Raw genomic sequence first — 26,271 nt, 5'->3', positions numbered from 1 at the left:
ACGATAACAAGATCCTTCGGCAACTAGCATACAACAAGGAAACAAAGAACACAAACTTAGCGGTTTACAGAAGTTTTTATTGTTCATTAAGGAAGCTTTTGTGCAAAAAAAAAAAAAATCAAGACAATGTTCTTCAGAAAGCAACTGCACGTGTCCCCCCAGCATAACTCAAGCGGGTCAGGTGCCACGGTCCACAGGAAGGGAGAAAACTAAAGAGACTCCCAGCACTAGCACAGGATTTCCCCTGGTTCACCTTGCCAACAGGTCACTAACATGAATCCTTCACTATTAAAAATCCCCAAAAAATTAAAGCCTTGCCAACCTCTAAGAGCAAGTGTTAATCTGTCCCCACCTCCCCCCAAAAATATTCATGTTAAAGAGAACGCCATCCAGTTTAAAAGATCAAAATCCCATACTACATGCCATGGTGTAACACCACCTGTACCTCCAGGGTAGCGATGCTGAAGAGAGCCCGTTTCCTATCTGGCATATCTACCCCAACAGGGATATTCCACTGGAACCACTGCACAAGCCTGCCCAGACAGAAAGCTGCAGGTATTTTACATCTTTAGGGGAAATCATTTTTATTTTTTAAAGCCATGAGTGCTTCAGCATTCTGTACAAATGCAAAGAGGAAAGACAAACCAGTATTGCTGGTCAACACTGCTCAGACATTTAGTATGTACATATAGTAACCAAGAAGCTGCAGTCAAGTGGTTTTTTCCATCAAACTGCATGAAAATTACTTTGCTCACTGCTAAAGCATTGTCACTGGAGCTCCTGCCTCACACAAGACGCCACAGGAACAGTAGCAGTTGCCGGCACCTTTCTGTACAGGACTGGAATTTTCAAGGCTCCACCTCTGCCCAGCTCCTCCTTCCCAAAAGTCTCCTCAGAGCTACTTTGGTGCCTCTGTTTCAGGGGTTAACTTGTTCAGAACTACACACTAAATGCTGGCAGGGGATGCAAGGTCTGTCTCAAGCAACATAAGCATGATTCTCACTTGAGGCCCCCACACCTCAAGGGCCTGAACTACTTCCAAAGTAGCAGCCGCCTGGAAAAGCTTTTGTTCAGAAGTTCAGGCCACGTCAGCAGGATGCTGCAGAGTCGTGAAAGCCAGGTTGTCAGGTATGCCAGCAGCACTGCCAAATACCTGCTACAGTGCTCCTGCCATCTGACATGTCCGCTTGCTACTCAGATGCATCTCCCAACAGAAATGGGAACTCTAGAAAAAAAATTATACTTCAAACTACTCAGAAGGATGAGTGTCAGTGAGAATGGCTGGCAGCAATGCAAACAGCCCACAAGTCTCATAGCACCTCTGAAGTTTTAGATGCCTGAAATATGCTATGAGAGAAACACAGATCAAGGGGCAGTTTACAATAAAAAAAAAAAAATTTCCATGCATTCTGCCTGCTATGCTGAACTCACTTTGACATGTGCACAACCCATGCTGTACCTTTTCCCCTCCATCTTCTACTGACCCAATTCACTCCACCTTCTTGGCACCCGGCTGGCTGCGTGTAGGAAGCTGCAAGACTAAGCAGAATTGAGCAATAAAAAAAAAAAAAAAAAAAAAAAAGACAACCAACTGAGCCATTCCTTAAGTATGTCAGCATGCTTCAAAGACTGAAATCCCACTGTACAGGGCTTAACAGTAGAACACCCATGCTGAGACTGACTAGTCCAAGGAAATAAAGAGGACGTGATCAAAGGCTGAGGGAGGGTTTCCTTAGCTATAACACCACAAGCCTAAGTGTGGTCACTCCAATGCAAGTGCATCTTTTTAGGTACCAGTTACTTTGAAAGTTAGCTGGGCACACAAAGTCCCCTCTTCTGCATCTGCAGAGCTTTGAAAATTCCACCTGAAGGAATTGGAGATTCAACATTATCCCTTTAAGAGTTCCCCTACGGTTACACAGAAAACTAATATTTGAGCCAGATGTTAAATATGCAAAGCATGTAATCTTCCAAAGGCTGACTACAGAAAAGATATTTTAAAATTTAGTTGCTATCTTGTTCTTTTTTTAAATTAAAAGATAAGTGTCTTGTTTTATTTCACCTTTGCCATTCTTCCCAGCACCTAAAAACATTTCAGCCTACCAATTAAAAATCTACAACACACTGACTATTTTTAGGAGCATAATGAGTTAAACTGTACAATCAGAAATATCTTTGTTAAGTCAACAATGAAGATCTGATCCTTCAACAGCAGCACTGCTACAGAAGAGTTACAATAAAGGAACCTGAAGGTCAAATTGTTAACAAGGCAGAGAGGAGGGACATTTGAGATACAGCTCTCCGCCAACCTTGGCCCACATTTTTAAGAGCCACAGCAAACTTTCAGAACTGGAAATTCTTCTTCTAGTTCCACACATGATGCTTGCAATGATCAACAGCCTAAAGAGAAAGAAATAGTTTTAAGTTACTGGGAAAAAAGCCTGTCTGCAAACAAGTGTGCATCTATGCACACAATTCAACACCTTATTCTGAGACACAGTCTTAAAAGCAAATCTATTTTTCTTACAATAAGTGATTCCAGAGAGGACTAGAATAAATAATGTCCTCCTCATCCCCACCCAGAAGCTTCAGGAAAGAATGCTGATGACCCTTAGCCATTAAGGCCTGGCAAAGAAAGCATCAGCCCACAGCAATACTGGCGGCCAACTTTTAGAGCCTGATGAGAGGCCATGACACAGTCTGCCAGCTGCAGGAACAAAGACTAAATATAAAGCCCACGTTGTACCTTACCATAGACTCTGAAGTGCTAGCACACAGCTGGGGGACAGGAACAAAAGGGTGACAGAACAGTCTGCTTTAAGAAAGCTGAGGGCTACGGAAAACCCTCTAATCAAACTCAAATACCTTCAGCTAGCACCCTTCTGCTTCCTGAAACTGGAATTCAGCCACTTGAAAGTGTGGTACAGATGCTGGCAAAGTAGCTTATAAGGAGCTATCAAAGGCCAATAGGAAACTTGAGGCAGAATCCTGCTTTACGTACATTGCACTGAGCAGCAGTCTCCATGTTCTTACACCAGTAACCTGGACCCCAGACACAAGCATCATCCCCCAGGAGAGGCTGTTTAGCTGATCCACAGACCCCAAGTTTCTGTGAATAAAACAGCAACAGAGTCAGCATCTTTCTGCTTGTACCAAGAGATCTCAACTTCATTATGTTTGAGCTTCTACCTGACTGAGTGTGGAAGCAACACTGAGGTAGCTTCAGGAGCTCCCACAGTATCATGCTCAGCTGACAAATGCAGTCACACTTGCAGCTGAACAATTAGACATGAAGCAGTAATCTGACACAAGAAAGAATTAAGTTACCACAACTGCTCCCTCATACTAAGTTTCGAGAAACAGTTTCTAGAAAGGGACCTTTCTCAAAAGAAGTCACTTTGCTTCTTCTCATCACATTCAGGGCACACCACACCTTGTTACGGAACCTCAACAGTGGGTAGCCAATGGCAGCTCTTTTCTTCTATCCTTCCTTGCACAAGGCTGGCAGTCTGACAGCTGTCCATTCAATAAGCCCAAGGCCTTGCACAACCATGTTTGATCCAAGCATTCAGTCTGCTGATTTTTATTCCAGCAGAGTTTCTGGATGCTAGGCACTGAAAGGCATACAGAAGAGTAGGCAAGACTGTATCGGAGCCCATACTCAATAGAGCGAAATGCAATAATACTCACAGTGCAAACAAAAGTGGGATCCATCACCTCTGCCAAGAGTTGCACAACCACAGGTTCATACTGTTCCACAAACTGAACACACTGTAACAAAAAAAAGGTTGAGAGATTCCTCTCTTAAAGCCATAAACAGACGATACGGTCACCAGTAGGCAGGCATGTACACAACACCAAACATCCCAACAATCACTCCAAACTGATAAACCAGAGGCTTGAGTTCTGCAGATCAAAAAGGACTCAGCATCGTACTAATCACACAACTACATAATTTTTTGCTAGCTCATACCTGCCTGCAGCTGTCTGCAGAAAGGTTATGATGAGAAAGCAGACAAAAAAGGAAGAGAACCAAGCAGGACAGACTCCGATTTGCAAAGCTCTAATTGTGGAGATCACTGCTGTCTCAAGAGGAAAGCACACTGAACAGGCTGGAGACAAACATCCTGAACAGGGCAGCAGCAGTGTAGTAATGGCTCTTAAGCACTTTTAGCTCAAGCAATTACTATTCACTTCAGGCCAGGCAGCAGCACAAACACTTCCCATCGGCAAGAGCCAGCCCTCTAGTGGGGAGGCCATTTCCAAAGCACAGACAGATACTGGTATTCTTAGCTGAGACTAACGGCACCAATTAATAAGCAACCCACAGCTATTAAACAGCCTCACAGCGGTCAGCAGGAATAGCTGTTCCGTAGCCACTTTAAGCCTGTATACTGTATGCCTAGTAAACTTATAAGCAGTTGCCACTTGCTGACACTCAGCAGCCACCTAATAAGATTTCCAGGTAAATCTTGATAGCCATAGCCTAACAGGTATTGCTTTCTGCTGTCTCACTGAAATTATGCCAGCCTACTTCCAGTTACTTTGTTAATCCCCTGAAAAGGACCAGCGTTGAGGAAAAAACCTTCAGCTGTTCCCACCCACTGTTCTCAGAGTATTTCAAGGCAAACCTTTACTGACTGCAAATTAGTACAACCAGCCAGCCAGCCAATTCAGGCCCTTAAAAGTCTTCATCTATTCAAACGACTGCCAACCCTTGAGGACCAGGAGTGCAAAAACCTAATCTCCCTGCACCCCCAAGTCCTTCCAGCCTCTAGCAAAGGAAGACTGACTACTCAAAAACCACCAAGAGATCCTGCTCTCTTGCTTTTCCAAACACTCTGCAAAATGTTTCATCCTTCTATTCATCTCTATCTGCCTTGCTCTGACCGGAAGGTAGGCTGCCACACTGAAAGGCCTGTGCGGTCCTTTGGCTGCCTCAGATCAAGCTTTCTCCCTCTTTTTCTGTCTACTGCACACGACAAGCCGCTATGCTTTGGTGATAACTAGTAAAAGAAAAAAAAACTTAGGAAGGATCAGTGCTGAGCACAAGCCAGTCCCAGCTGCACCTGTGGACAGTTTGTCTCCAGCCAGAGAGCAAGGTAATTGCTCAAACACAGAGACCTCTATTATGAGTACCTGGACATTTATAGCAGAAGTAGAGACACTTGAGAGATGGACCTAAAATTAGCATGTAGACAGAGCATCAGGTGCAACACTCAAAATTAAGTAAGTGTAATTATCACTAAGACCTAGGTAAACCTAACAAATCAACAAAGACAGCTCCCAGCCATCAAAACAACCACTGCTTTTTAGCCTGCCTCCTGCACAAGCACTTTACCTGATCACTGACAGACTCTGGCAAGAAGTGACAGACTTTTTCCAATAAAGCTTCGATTTCAGCTGTCGTGGCATTCTTCTCTAGTTCTTTGTCTGCATAAGCTACCACCATCTTGCAGATATCACAGAAGCCACCTGCAGGTTTCACTAAAACTGAGAAGGGGGAATAAACAAACACAAAACACCACCACAAATGTCAGCACTTAAGTAGTTCCTCCCAAAAGAAGAAAGGAGGCAGCAAAGTACTAAAGCACATGTCCTCAAGAGATAAAGTCACAGGTGAACTAGCTCATTTTGCAACACCACCAACCTGGCTGCTGCGGAGGCTTGTTGGCTGCACAGCATTTCAGCATAACACACACAGCTTCAGGATTCGTCGCCTCCAAGAGCATGTCAATCAAAGCCTGGCCGTAGACATCTATGAAGTCCTTACACTGGTCTTTGACACTTGCTGGGAAGAGGTAGCAGATCACCTCCATTTCGTGTACAATCTCCTCCTGAAGCAGGATGAGGGATGCATGGCAAATGAAGAACAGAAATCTAACTCGATTCTAAGTACATGTTTTCTTACTCCAACCCACCCAGGATGAAAATCTTGCTCTCATGAAAACAGACAATACAATTGACTTTCCTTCCCCTCTTCCAATACAGCCCCATCTTAGCCAAACCTAGGAAGAAGTACTATTTCCATCACTTACACACCTCTGTCTTGTTGCTCTCCAAGAGGCCAGTCACTTCTTTCACCATGGTCTCGCATATTTCACACAGGGAAAAAGTCTTCTCTTGAACTGAGGCTTTCTGAGTACACAGAAGAAACATACAAAACAATAAACCAGCACTTTACCACTTTTGACACAACTGGTGAAAGATCAGTCTAACAGCACTGACATTCACATGCAGCACACTAATTCATTTACCCAGCTAGCCAGCTTGAACTGAACTCAAAAGGTCATACAGAACCCAAAACCAACCTCAAAGGTCTAAGTAAAAAGTCCTTCCAAATGAACAGTCATTTTGTATGACTAATTAAGACTACAATCCCCAGGCTGTATAAGGAAAGGAGCTGAATTCAGTAGACACAGAAATAAGCAGCCCCACAGTGACTGGAGTCAAGGGAAATTGGAAGTGTGTTTCAATACCGCAAGGACAACATTTGCTAGAATTGAGAGCATCCTCCTGTTCGCAAAAGAAAGCTATAAATTGAGGGACTTGAGGGCAATTGTTTGGAGCCTGTTAATCAGAAATTAACTGTCCTCAAAAAAGTCTTCCCTTTCAAAAATAAAACTAAAAAAAAAAAAAAAAAAAAACCTCAGCCAATGTCTCACATAAAGGCCATGAGAACCTAAGGTGCTTCTCCAAATTCAAGAGCTTCGGCTCTGACTCTGCTCATTCATCTGCACAGGCAGAGTGCTGTCCCATTTTTAAAAGGGATGGAAGCTAACTCCAAATGTCAAGCAAAACCCAAATCCAGCAATTTGCCCTCTAACATTTGAAGTGTCATTTAGAATGGCTGCCACACTACTGCTGGAACAGGAGTTCCCATTTCAATCCTGAAATACTACTTTACAGCTTTGGTTTAGCATAGGCTCCACTATTTAGCAAATCAGACAGCTCTTCTTCACAGATCAGCTTCAGTAACAAGAGGTGGCCAGTAATGTACATGCAGGGAGACTTGAATTATTCTATGCATAAAAGCTCTTATTTTTCTGTTTCATCTAGTTCATTACACCAAAGCAAAAAGGAAGGCAAAGCTGTTGATTACCAAGAGTCTACCTTACCTCCACAACTTCTGCTTTTACTTCACGAACCACCTGAGCTGGCACCAGAGTCTGAAGGGGAACAGATTTCACGGAAGGACAGAACCCAACCATGGCACAAATGTCCTTTGGTTGCTGGAAAGAGATGTATAACCAATTTTAAGAAGTCCAGAAGATTCTGTCCTTTCTACGGAGCCTGTGAGCAGGCACAGAGAACAGTTTTAGAAGGCTCCAACACAAGTTTCATTACTACTTCTACTTCAAGTATTGTCAAAGCATTTGATATGGTTATAGGCAGGATAACTACCAAACAAAATTTAGCAGTCCGTTTAGAAGAGGAAGAGGTTAGGCAACATCCATTTAAAAACCCCATTTACCATGAGCTAATACACTAGGCAAGCCCTTCAAAGGAGTTGACTTAAGAGCTACCAACACCAGAACAGGCCACCAGCATCACATTAGACCTGCATCCATGAAGCTGCTCCCCTGAAAGTTTTAAGTAATCACAGAAGAGGCTAATTATCCTGACTTCAGAGTTCACCCAAAAGCTGGAAGAAATGCCTAGAAGAAAGGACTCCTTTTCTCTTTCCACAAACTACCTTCTTTAAAGTATCCAGTAATGTCACATTTTGCAAACAGAAACACATTCCCACGTTATTGAACACAGCCTACAAGAAACAAGAAGTTAACCATGTTAAAACCTAAGTCTAACCCTTTTTACAAGTATCTGCAGGAACTATTTCAAGTATTCTTTTCACAGTAAGAGGGGAAACAGCAGAGACTTAGAAAGCCTTTTCAAAGGCTCTGTGTTTCTCAAAAGTTTTAGAAACATACATTACTAAAAGCAAAAATAAATGCTGGACATGAGCCAAACTGCTCTAAGGAGGCCACATTATATCCACACAAAGTGAGAAAGTAAGTAATACACGAAAGTGAGAGTAATACACAAAACTTGAATTTTCCACCTAAAGCCTACTTAAGCTAAAAAAGGTACCTTTGGTCCTATGGTTAATTAGCAGATCGTACCCCACCCTGTCACCAGGGCATCAAGCTTCTTACAGCACAGGCTTATACAACAGTTATCATGCCACAACCTCATGCACAGGCAAAAGCAGTATCTCAGAGATACACTGCTGCTTCAGACCACTCCAGGCAGTACCTTTAGGTCAAGCCCTTCGGTTCATGCATCGTAAGAAGCATTTCCAGATATTAGTGTTACAGCAACACCCACATACACACAACATGTTCCCTCACAGACAGATGACAGACACAAGGTCTCCCAGGACTTAAATTAGAAGCCCAAATAGCTCTAAGGAGCAGGAGCTTAAAGGCCTCCCACATCTTCTTTTCAATTCATATGCTCCAAACGTCTATACCATTGTCCTAGATTTAAAGGTTAACCAAAAAGAGACCCAGGGACAGCTGCACTCACGCCCTTTTGAGCCCAACCTTTAAACCAGAAGCTGACAGGAGCCACCGGCATGCTTTTTCCACATCTATCCTTCTTGCATGAAAGTGAGCATATTCTATGCTCTACTGGCCAAAACATAATCAAGCTGAAATCTCAATAGCACAAACCGGCGTCTGGAGCTGGAAGTAGGACTGATCCAGTGGAGGAAGTCTATAGTCTTTCTCTGTTTTAATCACATAAATATCCCTTGTATCTGTCAACACTGAGTACAGTCACACCATGTACACAGCTAATAGAGCAAGAAGTAAACTACAAGCTCTTTTAGAGCAAGAAGTGAACTACGAGCAGGCTATCACCACAGGCAAGTTGCTCACCTACCTGATCCTTCTGTTGACAGGGGAGATTGGAGACAGGAAGAAAGGAGAAATTAAAGATAACAGTTAAGAGAAAAAAATGCCAAGCACTTGGAACTGCATACATTCTTTCCATATAGATGATGGAATATGACATGCTCCCCACCCCAAAGATCCTTAGCATTGCTAAAGCAACTCACATTTAATTGCACAGTGCTAACCAGCATTATTCATCTGAAGTCATTAAAGCATCCTGGGCAAGACTACCTCCAAAGAGTCTGAACAACACTTAGCCGGATGCAAGGTGTGGTCATATTCCAATTTCAGGTAACAACAACAGACTGTATTGCAATGCTTATGAGAAACTAACTAGCTGATGGAACAAAGATTTGCTGCCACCCCCAAATGCTTAAAAAGCAGTATGAGCTTCTAAATAGCCTTGAGTGACTGGAAACAAAAAAAAAGGGCGCTGTATTACCAAATTCAGGTTCAAGTCAACCACATACTCTAGCCATAAATTCACTTATAAATTGTTCATGTTACTTGTGGCATCAAGGCACTGCATTCTCTAAAGAAAATCTTACCTTTGGGTTTGTTTGTGTTGGTTTTTGGTTTTTTTTTAAAGGTTTCAAGATCTCTGGATAAAGAGGTACTATGGATGTGGTCACAGGTAAAATACACTGTATGTTGCTGCAGAAGAGGTAGTGCAGTACCACTCACTTTCCGTGGCTCCTACTAAGAGCCCAGAGAGCAGGAGTCTTGAGATAGCAATTCCAGAAGAGGAATGTTTTAGTCTTGCTTCAAATAGACACAGTATCTCTAACACTCGAGCCAATTTTGCAAGACTGTGACAAAAACCAACTCTAATACGTTTAACACAGTATCTAGTGAGGAGAGGGGAAGTGGTGTAAGTACAGGACTGAAATGGAGTATAAAGGAACATATGTAATGCATCTTCTGTGTTTCAAAGGATTAGAGTGCCTTTTGCACTGCTGAAGTAGTTCTGAAAGAAAAGGAAAGTGCTAAAGAAAGCATTCTGAGACCAAAGTTACTATCCAATTCAATGCCAAGTTCAAAACATTAACACCAAGACTTACAGAGCAAGGGTTCTCCCCAGACCTATGCAGTTAAAGTTTCCCGTTTCCAAATAAGTTAGCTACACAAAGCAGAAAAACTGAGAGCAAATATAATATTCTACTGATCTTACCATGTGCATCATCATTTGGATAGCCAAGTCAGAATATTCAGAGATATAGCTCTTGCACTACAGAAAGTAGGAAAAGAAAAACTTGTAAATACCAAACCACTTAAGCTGTAGAGTTGATCTAGAATTTTCTAATACATCTCAAGGTATTAATATACTTGCTCTAGTTAGTAACTATTCTGTTGTCTTTCAGAGCTTGTCCCAAATGTAAGATGGCATTTCACATTACACAATCATTGCACACGTAGCTGCTTATCTGATAAGTCCTTTTCTCTTCCTCTCAGGGCAAAAGCACTCCCCCTCATTGATACGGCCACATTACCCTGCCAGATCATTTTTATAAAAAAGGCCTTAAGGGCTAGCAGCAGTCTTAAATCTTCTTCCTCCTCCCCAGTGCCATACACCCCACCCAATTTTCTTGACCTGAAAGTTTATTATTTCAACGTTGTTATACTGCGTAACATGTGACACGCTCTCCTTTGTTTTATTAAATAGAGATCATACTGAGAGGATTAAGTCACATACAGGAATAGATTTGTGAACAAAAAAATAGCTTACCATATCAGACATTCCAGGTCCCAAACGGTCACACTCCTCTTTAGCGTGAGCAACCAAAGACTTCACAAAAGATGAGTTTGTCCTCACAGCTTCCTGAACATCAGTAACCAGCTGAACGCAGTCTTGGCATACATCCCCACTTCCCTGGACAAAGAGTGAAAGGAAACTTAAGTTGACATATCTTCACATAACACATTTCAGAAGCTTCCGTTACTACCAAGTTTTGAAAGCTATTTTGAAGCATATACAAATCTTAATGAATATTCTATAGAATACATAAAAGCCTGAGCTAATACTAGACAAGCTGCTGCTGGTATGTGCACCAGCCACTAGATGGAGATTAGGTACCTACTTGGCTCCGAAACCCGAGATAACTGTTAAGGTACCCAATCTTCAAAATCTCTTGGTTTTGTTACAGACCACAGCGGGAAGGTTTCTAAATCTGGCATAGATCTTACCTGCTCCACCCACAGCAGCTTGTTCTCCACCCACTCGACTGTTTAACTCCCATATCTAGGCTTGCTATCAAGACTCTGCCTCTACTCCCAAGTTTATCATCTGATTACTCCCCTTTGGTAACTACTTGTTCTTTTCTGATCCAGTCTGTCACCTCTGAATTCAGAGATGAATGCCTCCCCTGAAGGGCACAGCTAGCAGATTACTCTGAATGTGGGAGAATTCTTCCTTTGAACACTGGTGCCAAGCTTGCTCTAAGAGAAAACTGTTTCCAGTAAGACCTGCTTGACTACTACAGTCCTGGATGGAAACAGCCCAGCACAAGAATTGTCATTATACACTGTGGTGGTTAATCCTAGATTACAGGTACGGTCCACAGGGGCTGCAGCTGTCATTTTTCTCAGCTTTAAACCCACAGGGTAAAGAAAAAGGTAGTTGTCTGTATGCATCAGCATAAAATTCAATAGGAGACAGTCATGCAGGTGAAGCACATCAGTTTAACCTGTGCCCAGTACAACAACGCCTTACCAAGGATCATCAATAAATTCTTATGCAAAGGAGCACTGAAGCTCTGGAGCAAGAAACATGCACTTCTCTTGCATGCTGGAATAGCGCTGCACCCTTACCTTAGACTTCTGCTTGGGTCTGTCCTGAGGGTAAAGGAGAAGAGGCACATTGGCCATGAAGGGGGATGCCAGTTCAGAGAAATCCAGCTCTGGTATCTTATTGGACTGGAGTTGTTTCTGAAGTTTCATTGCAGCAAGCTGCTTCTGAAGAGACTGGCACAGTGAGAGGGCGCTGCATACAACTTCAGGTTTATCCTAGGTGAGAACAGATACATACATAAAGCTCTAGACTGATGGCACTTTTGTGTGTGCATATGTTTATACTGAAGTTCAGAGTAGAGAGTCATTCAGCTGAAACAATTATCGGAAGGTCAAATGCAGTCTTGAAATTTACACCATTAATCCTTACATGATTGAAGGTTCATATGCACAATATTACGTAGAAGAGAAATTCAGGCATCAATAGGAGCACAACTTAATTCCAATAGTTGCAAATTGTTATCCACTTACTAGCTCTTCTTTGATCATATCCATGATAACTGGTAGGTAGGAATCTACAATTTCTTTACACTCGGAGACAAGGCCTTGGTCAGGAAGAAACTCACATGTCTTTTCCAAGTAAGCACGGATCTCATCCTATAAGAGATGAGTTAAGGCTATAGACTATCAAAATCTCTCACGTGTGCTCTCTCGCTCACTCTCATGCTCTTTCCGTTCCCAAAACACCCAACACAAAGCCTAACAAAAGCCCCTTGGACTCAGGTAGGCCCAAGCAGTTGGCAGGCAAAACTACAATGAGGTTTTAAACTATAGATCTGTTTTCCCTAGTCTTGGACCTTCAATGCGACCCTGCCGAAGTGAAGACATGAAATAACTGCTTGCAAGACCTCACAACAGAGCTTTGCCAGCACAGAACATTTACATTCAAGAATTAGTGAAATTATGGACTAGTGGAAGAATTATCTGTTTATACTAAGTACTCCCAGGTTCACAGAAAGGAAGGAGTGATGACAACCAAAAAAAAGTCCACTTGGTGTAATCATCCACTTCTAGAGACTGAAGTATCCCACCTTTTAAGACTGACAACCCACTGGCACAAGAACAATTTTATTAAACACCTACAGTCGATCAGGGATGTGTTAGAGCATGAGAGGCTCTAGAATTTGCTAATCTCTAAACGAGAAGAGGCTGTTTAAAAGCCTTTCCCCATTTACTCTGTCTCTGGCCCCTTTCAATATTTGCTGCTTAGCTTGAGAAAACATCATGCATACTACTCTTCCACCCCCTCACCTTGCAATCTTGTAAGGCAATGAAATCACATAGTGCCTTGGGGCAAGGAGAACAGCTTACCTCAGTGCCATTATCCTTCAAAACCTTGCCAGCCACTGTCACAAGTTCCTTACACAAGTCACAGGGGATACTGTTCTGGAGAGAAAAGTAGAGAGTTACTTTGAGACTGAATTAACTAACTGTAAATGCAGTGTGCAAACAACAATGCAAAGAACGAGGGTCACATTTGGAACTGAAGCAAAGGAAGAAATACTGTCTGAAGCTGGGGTGGGAAGAGGTCGTTTTAAATGAAGAGTGAGGCTATTCCGAACATGTCTAGCTCCAGTTTCTTCAGTAAACATGGTATGAAGAAGCGAGCAAGTGGCAGCATGCCTATTTCACCTAGCCCCACCTCCCTTGAAGTACATTGCCTCCAGAAGCCTTCTCTTGAACCTCTTTTACCTTACTCCTTGAAGAGTTCACACTTACTAGAAATCTAAGAACTTTTTGGGCATGCTTCCCTCAGTTGGGCTCTGCCATTCTGAAATTCCTCCCTCCCCAATCTTTTCCACAATCTGAAACATACCTCGGCACAGATATAGCAAAGGTGGAGTGAACGCATCTGTAAGTAAAATTCCTTTCTCTCCCTGCCCTGCCATCCCCAGAAAATTGTGAAACAATATCACAAACTGCAGCTACATCTAGTAAAGCAGCCCTCACACTTAGTGTAAATGCAACTTGAAAAGCAACACTAAATGTAACATTTGTACCATTAATCAATCTCATGGCTTTAATAATTTAGCATATGCTGTGTCTTTTTTTGACCATTAACTTAGGAGAAAGACCTAAAGAAGCATACAGCTTTTTTAGTAATAAGCTTACTAGTTTGGCATTGCTCAAGTTAAGAATAAGAAAAGGCTTTACGAATTAGGAGTCAGTTTAATGAAGAGGAACAGTCTGAAATCCACCAGCTCCATTCCACACGCAGCTCATGATTGTGCAACAGGTCGCAGAGAAATCAGCAGACAAGTTGTGCAAGGCACAGAAGTGGGAAGAAACTTTTATCTAGCACTCAAATTAAGGCAGTCAGATTAATTCTAATTGGAGAGTTCAAAAATCTCCATCAGCATATGAAAACCAGCTACCTCAACTACAGGTGGGAAGAAGTCTCAGTAGTTGATACTTACTACAGTAGGCTTGTTCCAGACATTCTGCTGGCAGTGTTTCACTGCTCCACACTGCGATGCTGTCCGAATGCTCTGACACCATACTTCTGGTCCCTTTATGCAGTCCTTCTGCCACAAAACGGGGCTCGCCACAGCTGCCAAAACAAGAACCGTTCTTTCACATACTCGAATGATTTCCACCCAGCGCAAGGAGGCTAATGCTGTATGGAATAAACACCATCTCTCCAGTATGCCACTTCAGTTTACTAGTATTTTTAAAGCACGTTTCAATCCAGCAATTTCTGACCTGAAACATGAGTCTCAAATACAGATTACACAGCCAAAGAACTCAGAAAACCTCTTTAACAGTTGAACTTCCCTACTGAAATGCCTGTGTCTCAGCACTTCAGCAGTCCATTCCCCCATCATCAAACTTTTATTAAAAAATTTTGAAAAACCCCAACAAAATCCCACTTTGCTTACCACAAAAGAACTATCAGATGACTTGAAACAGAGAAACTGCTCACAGCAGAAATGTACGGTTCAGACAGCTGATTCCCAAAGCTACAGCCTCCCTGTTCTTCTGTCCTACCGTCCTTGCAGTTACATCTAGCTTCTAACTGTTGTCTGTATTCCTTCTCCCAGGTGAACCACCCTTTTCATATAGAGCCACTGAGAGAATTAGGAAACTAACTGGATTAGAGGCCACAACACACACATAAGTGGAAGACTTAAGAGCCAGGTGCAGACTGAAACACTGACCATAAACAGAAAATTTCAAGTCAAAGCAAAAGAGGGACTGAAAACAATGTGAGACATATTCTATCGTAATAGTTTTTAAGCCCATTAAGTCTATTTAGACTTTGTTTTCTCTTGGTCAGTTCTTTAATGGTATACACAGAAATTTGTGGGGGTGAAAAAAAGAAGTACAAGTCCTTGTCCAGACATACCTCCCACCCCACACAAAATTGCCTTGCAACCTACAACATTTTGAAGTAAAATACAGAATGCCATTTCTGGACATTGTTCCTAAAGAAATGTAAAAAGTCTGCACCATTAGTAAGTAATAGGACAAGTTAATCAACTGCACCTTTTAGTTGACTTCCCAAGCTTGTCCTTTTTTGGGTGTGCTATTTGGACACCCAGCTCCTCCAGGTTTTCTAAATCCATCCTTATCTGTCAGCACGCCTAGTTTCTTCAGCAGTCAATCTCCTATGTTGCAGTAACCTATGAAGAAGCAACTCCTAAAATCCTACAAGAGACAGGCTCCAAGGAAATCTGTCACGGTCTAAGCCTACAAGACACTGCTGTCAAAGTTTAGATTAAAAAAACCACCACTAACCCATCCAAACCTATTAGCTATATAGGTGTTGTTTAGGAGCCATTATTTTTACATCAATGCCATTTACACATCACAAAATGCTGTAAAATTACATTGTCAACCAAGAAGCACGAATTCAAACTGTTGGATTCCTACAAAGTTTCTAGTAAGGTTATGACAGATGAGCTATTACTTTCCCATTTCTCATGTCTTGGTTCTAAACAACCTGATGATCAACTTAATGGCTGAATTACCACTGCATCTACTAGGTACGTAGCCACTACACATCAAAAAGAGCCAGATAAACACTAATTTGTAGGTGGCACTCTGCAGCCTTCTCCTATTGATTTATAGAGCCTGTTTACACTGGGTTTCACAGAGGAATGACCCATTTATTTTAAGGAAAACATGCTTTGCATGCTTAATTTTCTACACAAGAGCTCAAAGTTTACCATCCTCCCTCCCAGCAAAAAGCCTAGATTGCCTATTAGCCTTCAGCAAGGCAGCACACTAGGACTGCGCACAAGACTGTAGGAACAAGACTTCAAAGCTTCCAATAATGTATGGTTAGCACAATATTTACAGACCACCTATTCCAAATTACAGCATTATTGATCTGGAAGCACTAAGAACAGTTAAGTTTCAAAGTCAGAATGGTCAGCCAAATAGCTGTCAGCTCTGGCAGGATGACAATAACCACGTGTACGTTCAGTTGAGGGAAAGAGTTATTCTTCCCTTTCAAATACTGGTATTGGACAGTGGTAGGAAGGCTCTGCAAAGCAGAGAATCAAGCTCTGGCTAAGGTCAAGCAAGACCTTGACTTTAAACAGTGGAATTAACAGCTTTCACTATAGCTTTTAACCTGTGCCTTTAGTTCTGGAAATCAAAAGAAAATTACTCCCCCCTCCCATTCGAAGCATACTATAGAACTACAAAACTAAATTATAAAACTACAGTAATAGTTATTCCAAGTAGTTTCTCAAACTCTTAATCCAAGAGGCCATTTAAAACCCAAGCTGAGGAATTCACACCATAACTTGCACCAGTTCAATCTCCCAGATCTTAATGAACTTTCAGGTTTTCTTTGGCTTTTTCTATTAAGATCCTGCCACTAGTATGACTTTTCAAATCAGTACCACCTTTAGCAGAATGTCTAACAGCTAGTCTTGTTCTTTCTTCCTCATAGCCTCTGACCTGGTCAATTTAAGTACAGGACAAAAGAAATACTATGTGTCAGATTTATGCTTACTTATCAGCTTTTTTGGCTGTATGTCTCTAACAAATTCCCTACTGCATGGCTTCTGTATCAAACACATGCTCACACAGAGTCAGTCACCAACGCTTTGACTTGCCAGGACACAGCAAAGGGTATCGCCAGAGCAGCAGGGTTTTGTAAGGTTACAACACTGAGGCAGAAGAAAACTGAAGAGCAAAGCAGAGGTGAGCAGAGTGCAGGCTGCAGATAATTCTGTTCAGGAGGGGTGGAAGAGTCTTAAAATTAGATTGATTTTTGACAGTACATTAACTGCTTGATGCCTCCGATTGCTCTGCTTCCCTGCAGTCTCACCAGTCTGGAAGGAGAAAAAGAGTAATTTCTCAGAAGAAGAAACAGAACACATCTAAATTTTTTTCAGATTCTACTCAAAGCACTGCTACTGGCCACACAGTCACTTCACATTTGAGAATAAGGACACTAATGTTATCTGCAATCCTCTACAGGAAGACCAAAGACAAAAAAAATCTCAGAAGAGCTGGAAACCAGCAAGGACAGTGAAGAATGAGAAGCATCAAACTATCCACAAGCCAGCGAACACTGAAAATCAGTTTTAGGATGCAAGTAAGCACCCCGAAGACCTTCCCCACTTGTATTATTTGAAGTCTTCACTCCTGCACATCAGAGCAAGATGAAATGCAATATACCTACATAGCTTTTCTGTCAAAAAAGCCAACAGATTCAGGAAACCTGAATCAGCTATGCCATGAGGAGGAACATTTATCTACAGAAAACAGAAAACTGAGGAACGTAAGTGTCCTTTCAGTTATAAGGTACACTGGTGAAGTTCTTTCCTTGCAAGTAGACAATTCTACAGTTGATGTTTTCCGTACATCATGGTCAAACAGTGACTAGGCAAATTTGTCTGTTAGGGCCACACATTGCTGGCACATTGTAGAAAGCAGCTACAGAACACATATGATGCGCACTAAGGATGGCTTCTTTTCTTCCATGTTCCACAGTGGATTCAAATATAGTTAAGCTCGGATTAGTTTATTCTGTATTATGCTGAATTTTTTTATTACAAAACTTAATGTCTAATATTAAAGGATGTACCTTCACTACAACAGTATCTAGCCTCCCTTTCTGACTGTCCTTGGAAAAACAGAAACAAAACCAAAAAATTCCACATTAATTCAGATCTTGCAAATTCAGAGAACAGCAGCCTGAAATCCTTTACTGTTCCCACAGCTTTTTCCCTTTAGCTTGTTCTCCTATTTTTTTATGAAATAGCATTTTTCCTCAATATATTAATTCCCATTACCACAAAAGCAAATATGCAAGTATGTTAAGACATTGTGCTGTTTCACAACAGAATGAACAGTTTTGAGTCTTAACAGTTATCTTGCTGTTCCCTCAAAACAGCCTCTGCCACAAGAAGAGCGACACCTTAATGTGGTATTTCACATCCCCAGAACAGCAGCTACTCAAGTGAAAACAAAGTCCTGTCAGTTACCTCACACCACTCTTAATGCTTGCTGGATAAACTCAATGGGATTATCTTCTTAGATACCTCTGGGATCCCTTTATTTCATATATTGTTCTTTTATCTAAGTAATCCATTTTTAAATAGATTTCTCCTTTCTCTGTAGACTAGCTCTCAACAGTCATACACCATGCCCACCTAAACCTGCCCCCCTTCCCTGCAGTTCTTGCAAGCCACCATTTTTAGAGCACCAAACAAGTTTATCTGTGAAAGCCAGGATGTTTACTTGTCCTCTTCACTGGTTCCTTCCTTCTTGAACCGCTTCAGAGATGTGGTTTCTTCAATTTTTTTAAAAGGAACAGTCTTTGCTCCAACACATTTTTCCTAAATTAAGCAGCAAAAGGAAATGGAGGAGGAAGGAGAAGGGGGCATGGAAAAGCAATCCACATACAGTGTCTTTAGATGTGAAAAACTTCAGCTTTCTAGCCTTCAGACTTCTAGCCAAGCTGACAGCCCACAGGCACCCTAGGACCCCTGCATACACTTGCAGCTTCTCCAAGCAAACACAAAAAAAAAAGCTTCATACCCACTCTGACCTTTCTGATGCTCATCCCTGGCAGACAAGAGAAGTCATCTCACAGAACAAGCAGTGCCTCAGGAACACAGCCTGAAGCCCAACAACATAACCAAAACACTCTAAAAGACAAAGTGTAACAGCAGAAAAGAAAGAAGAAACCTTTTCTTTGAGGCCCAGGTGAGAAACCTAGCACTGCCACAACACCAGTAACACAGTCCTGACAAGTGACAGCTACTGTACATCACATGGCACTCTGCCAGGAATTCACACAAAAAAAACCAGTTTAAAGGCTGTGAAGATAAAGGGAAACCTGCAACTTGCACACACAGTGGTACCATCCTACTTCAGCAAGCACGCATGACTCCCTGACAGTTCTTCAAAGCAGCAGATATTATCACCTTCTCCCTCAACACTAGGTATCTGGAATGGAAACAGTAACATACAGTCTGCAGCTAGGGAAGTAGAGGTGACAGCTCCCTCAAACAATACCACCTCTTCTACCTGGAAAGCTTAGAACCATGCATATGAAAGCACAGTTCAGTTCTTCACTCCTCTTCAGAGAGCAGGAACGTAACAGCATGCTTATAATGGCTGGATTATCAAGGACAGCTACTGGAAAATTAAGTAATCACCTTCCCTGTGAATAACCTTCCCTCAAGCATTTGTGTTAGTTGTCTTCCAGGGACAGCCAGCCTGAATTTCTTACTGAGATTCTCTGAAAAAAATTCTAAGCAATCCCCTCCAAAGCTATACTGAATCTACTAATGAGACTTTTGTGTCCATGCTTGTAAGTTAACCCCTTACATAAGCTTCTACAAACAGGGATTCTATAAGGCCCAGATTCCCTAACAAGCCAGAAGGTAAGCCAGAAAACTATACCGTAGCACACAAAGAAATTCAGCTTAAAGACTTAAACCTCCTCCAAACTGCTAGGAAAGCCTTGGTGCGAGTAGTATTTTTACAGACAGATTAACCTGCAAGAAAAGGAAAGCGCTGAGCTGCTGTTCACTTTAATTGGTTGAAGTCAAATGTAGAAGGTAACCTGAGGTGCTGCCAACTCTCATATCTTTATGACACCCTAATTTGTTCCAAGTGAATAAACATATTAATCAGCAGAGATACTCTTTCCCAAGCCCCATTTGGCGATGTTAAAAAGAACAAAAAACCAAAAAAAACACGACTATTATCTCCCAGAAATGCCCACAGACCGAGCGAACACATCAGTGTCTGCCATTCTGTGCTGTTAGTTACCGACTTCCCCACTTCTTTTGATAACTGCAAAAGCAAAGTGTGTTTAAGTTAAAGATGTCAAGAGGGATCAACTCCTCTTCATCAAATCTTACACAATGTCACCAAGTCAAGGAGTGACCTCAACTGGAAGTTATCTGAAGGGCTCAGTAATCCACTGCCTCTCTGGTCAGTTAGTAAATCTAAAGTTTCAAAAGTTGTAACTGCATCACACACTAGTAACTCATGTCAAAGGTCTACTATGCCTCTGGATTAACAATGCAGTAAAATGACGGCATATTTGAGAGATTACAGGCAATTTGTGGAATAAACAGATGAAACCTGACTAGCTGTTATCAGTAATCTAGATGTTGATCAAAAATCTGTCTTCCTGTCCAATATCTACTAATCAAGTATCAAGCTTGAAACGTTTGTAACTAGCACAATTCACAAGTAATGAGTTTTGAGTTTGCCTCTTCCTTAAAGTGGGGAACACCAACCTCATCTTGGTAAACTACTTCTGCTGTAAAACACTGTTCCTACCTCAATGAGCAAAGACAGCAAAATCAGCTCTACTGTCCCAGTTACAATGAAGATTACAAGAGAATAACAACCACATTGACCAGAGGTTGCTACCAGGTTGCCAAGCAAGCCAACTTCTGCCTGAGATTCTTCTATGACAGAATCTAGAAGAGGTATTTGGACATCCAAGGGCATCTGGTAGTCATCAGGTAGTAAGCAGTCCCATACAGTATGTTAAGATTTCCCCAAGAAGTTAAAAGAAGCATTTTTCCCCTGCGGCAGATCCCTGCAGAAGTAAGTCTGAACATTTTGCACATACTTGTTGTCCATCTCCACTCTTTCTGGTTTTCTTTTGGAGTTTTTTTGGATGGGTGGGGGGACAGATTTCATGTGAGTCTCGGCAGAAATTCTGTATTTAGCATCCCCCTTTCACCAGGCAAATATATTCACACCACAAAGAAAAGAAAAGTCTGCCACTTATGCAGAGAGCCACGTCTGTAAGAGCAGACAAAGTTCCTGGCCACAGGTTACACTGCAGTCCCAGCAAAGCACAGGTGAAATTGTAGAAATGTCAGAAAACAGGGCAGTTCAAGACACTGCCAGGAAGAAACAGAAGAGTTGTCTCAGGAGCAATGCTCTTTGTCACACTGCTGCCAGAGAAGTGCTTTAATGCAGAATGAATGCCAGACACGGAACGCAACTCAACAGCAAGCTCCCTTAGAGGAAAGGGAAGATTTCATACCCCTGCAGCTGAGCAAAGAAAGTATGCCAGAGGGATGAAAAGGCACATTTTAAAGAGCAGCTTCAGGAAGGACAGCAGTTAGCGATGGAAGAACCTGGAAAAGGCAACCTGTAGCACACAAGGTGAAAGAATAACCTACCCAAGAGCACAGTGATGAAGCAGCTGATAGCAGGAAAGAAGAAAGTGTTAACCCCCTAACATCTGTATACTAATAGCTTGCATCCCAAGGTGAACACAGTCAAAGGATTTTAAACCGTTAACATTTGAATAAAGCAAGCCTTGAAATCTCATTGCAAGATTCATTTACTCAGCATCACCAAGAAAATCTCTTTACATGCAGACTTTTAGAGTAGCAGAGAACAAAGTTCAAAAATCAGTGAGGGTAAACAGTGTAAAGGGAGACTCCTCACTCCAAGAGAAAGAAAAATACTGATATCTGAAATTAAACATTGCTCTGTGACCAAATACAGAGACAAGCACTGCCTCAAAATATACACACACTTCAAAGACCACAGAAGTACCCCTTTCAATTTGCAATAGTAACTCTGATATCTTAATAGCAGCAAATTAACTGCATACAAAAGCTGCTACATAAAGAAAAAAAATTAAACAGAAAATTAGCATCAAGTGAATCCTTAAAGAAGCTTTTTTTGTTATGTAGTTCTAAGGTTGCCCCAAACCTGCTTTGAAGAATCAGATCCACATGAGTTATTGAAACAAAAACCCACTGGCAGCCAGCAGTAACTGGCCCTGCTACCCCCACAGAAGCAAGTTAAAAATCTTCCTGCACCTTACACTGGAAAACCCTCCCTAAAACAGCACAGACCAGCCTCCCCGAGAGTCCCAACTGACATCACCATCACCTGATGGCAACAGTTTTGCTGACAGGCTCCCACTCTCTTCTTCCACCCTCTACTTCATCTCTGATTTCAGATATTCCCGGAACTACTTTTGTGGTATGCCAAACAGCAGAAACTGAGATTGTAAAAAGACCACATAAGACTTCAGAAACTCTGCAGATGCAATCGTACATTTTGCCAAGCGTGACCGTGACCAGGCAGAACAACTTGCGCAGCTCCTCCAGACAACACCAAGAACAACTCTATTTATACCTCTTCTGCAAACAAGGAGGAGATTGTGCAAGGGCAGGTTTACCCAAGCCACATGACCAGTGCACTACCAAAGCCCCACTTTGTTACGTGACAGGCATAAAGTGCCTCGCACCCACAGCATTCCCTATCATTCCTCTAAGAAAACAGGGACATATTTTTTAGACAGTAGGCGAACAGTGGAAGGTGTCTTATATAATCTACAGTAGTGGGCTGCACCAACCTAGCTTTTTTGTCAGAAACCACATTCCCAACCAGAACAAGCCTGCAAACTACAGCACGTAATCCCAATTATCTGCTTTTTCCACATCCTCCAGAAAATGCATGTCAGACTAACTCAGCCTTCCACTTTCCTGTTCCCAGATGTTCTGACCAGTGTTTGTTAGGGGAATTAAATATTAGCTTGAAATCTTTGGAAGAAGGAAGATTAAGTCTACTATTTTAGCAAGGATGAAGTAATCACATCCTAAACTTCTTACTTTCTACTTCCATCTTCACTTTTATTTTACCAGGAGGAAAAAACAAATACAGCTCAAGAGAAACTGACTTGTTTTAACTGCACACCCAACCTTCCCCCTTTCCAGGTCTCAAAGACATGCAATAATCAACGTGCGTATCAGTAGTCCAGAGATCCCAAGTCCTGTACACCCTGTTTTAATTCCTTCATGTCTCCCTTAAAGGGAAGATGCACAGAAGCACTGTAAGTAGGTCAACCAAAACCCTCATGGCCTACCAGCCATGCTGTAAGCTAGCCAAGTAACTCCATTAGGATACGCCAAGGGTGGCTAGATTTTGATACAGCTAATTAGTCAGCTTAATAGACTAAAACAGCATTTCAGGTCATTACAGTAAAATCTTCAGAAAATCCTACACAATACTATCATAGGTGAGCCAATTAGTATTCATAACAGAACCTTGGTGAAAAAAAAGACAGGTGTTTATTTGTGTTAAAACAGTGACTTCCTAAAGAAAAACAGGCCTAACAAGTCTTCTGCCATACTCAGCTGTATACACATGCCTTTAACAGGTAGACCAAGCTAATTCTCGTTGCTGAACTGGTTTCTCATTACAATTTCCCTAAATACACTAATGAGAAACCTGGTAGATACTGCAAGGCAAATCCTTTTCACTTTTAAAGCCCAAGAAACTACAATTACTTTAGTGATTCGGAAACAGTCCCAACAGAAATGATTAATGATGTCAGTCAATTCAGCGCAGAGCAGACAGAAGTTGTATTATTAAAGCAGATAGATATGCAGAAAGATTTTTTGCTTCCTTGTTTCCAGCCTGAAAAGTCTGAGATTCTTCACTAAATTGTCCACATATCAGTATGTTAAAACTCCACTTAAGTACAAGACTATTGCACAATCATGCATGATCTCAGAGGCATAAACTGCAATCTGCCAGCTGGTTATTCCTATCACTTTTAAACAGCTAGTCAGGCTTTTTTTTAACTTGACTTGTGAAATATGGCAGGTTAAACTCATAAGCAAATAAGCTCTAGGTTTAAAATTGTCTCATTTGAAGGCAAATTATCCAAAACATTGTGTGCATCGCTGTATCAGACCTTCAATTTTGGGGGTTCTACCCATTCCATACCACGACCTGAAGGTGTAATTATCCCTCCAGTCAGTCTATGAATCATTTCTGTAGATCTGTCTAGCTTCTGCAAAGCACATGATACAAGCATTGTCTTGTTTAACCTCTACTTCTATCGCTAAAGGTATTTTATCAGCTATTGCCGCCGCCACCTCAGCAACAAGTAACAAAGCAGCAAGCACCAAAATTAGTGGAATTTTCCATGTGGAGCAGAAGACCCTAATGAAATTAGACTGCTAAAAGCATGCAACAGAAAAGACTACCTCCTTCCATCTGAAAGAGGATTACAGCCATCTATCCCTGAAGTGCCAAAGATAGAGTTGCTGGCAGAAAAAGTTTCTACCTATTGCTCTTATTTGGCTCTATGAGGCAATAGTTGCCCGATTCATCACAATATCGACACAAACCAACCCAAGGCTACCGCTGTGGGAAGTCATTTTCCTAGCGCAGCGGGAAAAGCTGGTTTCTCGCCAGGACTTTCCCCTTCTCCCAGCGTTTACCTGACGGCTAACCTCGGGTGCCTCCCCCCACCCCAAATACCGCTTTGCCACCGCTGCCACCCCGGCGACGCCCTTGAAATGTCCGCTGCTGCTGCCGCCCCCCGGCCCCAGGCCCTGCTCCGCCGGCAGCACCGTTAGGCCCCGCACCGAGCTGCGCCACCGCCGGCGGGGTCCCGGCCAGAGGCTTCCCCGCCCCCCTCCCTCACCGCTACCTCCTCTCCCTGCACTTTCGGCAGCCGGGCCCGACCGTCCTGCTGGAAAAGGAACGGCCTCAGGGCCGGCCGGCCTGCCCCCCGCCACCCCTCCTCACAGCGCCAGCCGCCCTCAGCCCGCTCCCGCCCGGCCAGGCCCTCGGTGGTGAGGGAACACCGCCCGCAGGTCTTCGGGGCTAAGCGTGAGGGGGACGGGCAGCAGGAGGCGGAGGCCAGGCCGGCAGGGCCGCTTACCGGCGGCCAGAAGCCCGAGGAGGCAGAGCAGCCACCGCGCCATCGTCCCCGCGCCCGTCTGCAATGCGGCGCCGCCGTCACCGCCGCCCCCCCCGCCCCTATAATAAGGCTGCGCCGGGCAACACCGCGCACGCGCGCCCGCCGCCCCGCCCGCTGCGCATGCGCGGGGGAGGGGGCCAGCGCCTCACACCCCCCCCCACCCCCACCTCACCCCGCCGCCTTCTGAGGGCGCAGAAGTGGCGGCGGAGCGCCGCAGCCGTGGCTCCAGGGCCTCCTCTGGGTGAGGGGCTGCGGGCCTGCGCCGCTCGGAACGGCCCTGCCTGGCCGCAGAAAAGGCCCCACAGGCCGCACGAGGCGGTCTGCCCAGCGCCGGCCCGGGGCCCCCCGCAGGCAGCGCCCCTGAGGCGGTGGGAGCACCGTGGGCCCCCCCCAGGGTCGCGTTCAGCTGCGGGCATCCCGCCGAGGGGCAGGCTGGCACGGGGGGGTGCCACCGCAGGGCTCCCACTTGGAGGCTTCACACTCTGTTAGCTGGGGTTAGGAGGTGGGGGGTGCTTGTGTGTCCCTACTGCACCTGGCAGGCTCCTGCTCGCTGTTGTCACTGGGCAGCTACGTATCTGTGTGGGCCAAAGGAACAGCGATCAAAGGTACAATTAAGAAAACTTGAATTGACTTGATACCTCCTAGCCTCTTGCTCCTGCTGCATCCCTTGTGCCAATTCAGCCAACTGGAACAACAAACAAAGAAAGAAAAAAAAAAGGTAGTATTTTCCTACTGGATAAACAAACCGAACCAGCTCAGCTGAGCTGGTCCCTCTAAGGCAGAAGCTGGGATCACCAGGACTGCACAGAGCTGCTGGACCAGCTCTCCTCTTTCAAACCCATGTTCAGGCTTTCTGTTGCTGAAGAAAGGGTCCTGATAAGCTAGGTGCTTCTCACACGCTGGAGAGCTTTGCTCGGATACCCCCTGCAGCCCCACCATAACTCACAAAACTAGTCATATCTGAAGTGTTCAAAATCTGTGAGGCTTACCATGCCCAGTTTGTGAGGATCTTCAAGGTACTGACCTTCATCTAAGGGCATACATGTTGTTACCATGTTGGGTGCCTACCTACATGTTCATTTTTCAAGGACCAGACTTGTCAATAACGTTTAAGGTTCAGTTGCGGTTTAAAGGTTAGGAGGAAGTGGATCTGTTCTGTTTGTCAGTCTATACCAAACAGGATAATGCACATTTCTCCTCTGCTTATTAAGATCTTAAAATTAAGAGCCCAGCTAAGAAGCTACCGTGAGAGGCTTGTTATCTCGCTCTTCTTTGCAAGACACAGCAGGAGAGCTTGATGCTTACCAGGGCCTTTGCCCCTTGCCAGTCAGCACTGCTTCATTCGGAGCCTCCCAAGCCTCTATGCTTGCCATTACTCAGGTAATTCCCAAACTGGAGCCAGACACACCC

The 26,271-nt window shown here is 43.3% G+C and overlaps 1 protein-coding gene across 4 annotated transcripts; it reads right to left on the bottom strand.

Annotated features, from left to right (window-relative positions):
* Positions 1-60: 60 nt before the first annotated feature.
* On the bottom strand, positions 61-24,936 carry PSAP (prosaposin). Of its 4 annotated transcripts, none has more exons than XM_055804317.1 (15): positions 24,823-24,936; positions 14,102-14,235; positions 12,996-13,070; positions 12,156-12,281; positions 11,706-11,900; positions 10,624-10,767; positions 10,060-10,125; positions 7,697-7,765; positions 7,119-7,232; positions 6,043-6,138; positions 5,651-5,837; positions 5,342-5,493; positions 3,691-3,771; positions 3,002-3,109; positions 61-2,400 (listed from the first exon to the last, which is right to left on the bottom strand). In XM_055804317.1, the coding sequence occupies exons 1-15, from the start codon at positions 24,863-24,865 to the stop codon at positions 2,365-2,367; spliced, it is 1,626 nt and encodes a 541-aa protein (XP_055660292.1). In that variant the 5' UTR covers positions 24,866-24,936; the 3' UTR covers positions 61-2,364. The 4 variants fall into 4 exon arrangements, with proteins under 4 accessions (XP_055660292.1, XP_055660299.1, XP_055660306.1 ...); XM_055804324.1 differs by having other exon boundaries at positions 5,342-5,475; XM_055804331.1 differs by lacking the exon at positions 7,697-7,765.
* Positions 24,937-26,271: the final 1,335 nt, after the last annotated feature.

The sequence above is a fragment of the Falco peregrinus genome, chromosome 1 (assembly GCF_023634155.1).
Source record: "Falco peregrinus isolate bFalPer1 chromosome 1, bFalPer1.pri, whole genome shotgun sequence".
Classification (NCBI taxonomy): domain Eukaryota; kingdom Metazoa; phylum Chordata; class Aves; order Falconiformes; family Falconidae; genus Falco; species Falco peregrinus.
Note: the sequence above shows the minus strand (reverse complement) of the source record. Positions and strands in the feature narration are given on the sequence as shown.

What these genes read in the sequence shown, in the direction of transcription:
- PSAP (XM_055804317.1), bottom strand. Translation starts at nt 24,865, where the DNA reads ATGGCGCGGTGGCTGCTCTGCCTCCTCGGGCTTCTGGCCGCCG. An exon ending in TCTGGAACAAGCCTACTGTA is followed by an intron (nt 13,071 to 14,101) that starts GTAAGTATCAAC and finishes TTTTCTCTCCAG; the next exon opens with AACAGTATCCCCTGTGACTT. An exon ending in TGATGCACATGGTAAGATCA is followed by an intron (nt 7,766 to 10,059) that starts GTAGAATATTAT and finishes TGTTTCTTGTAG; the next exon opens with GCTGTGTTCAATAACGTGGG.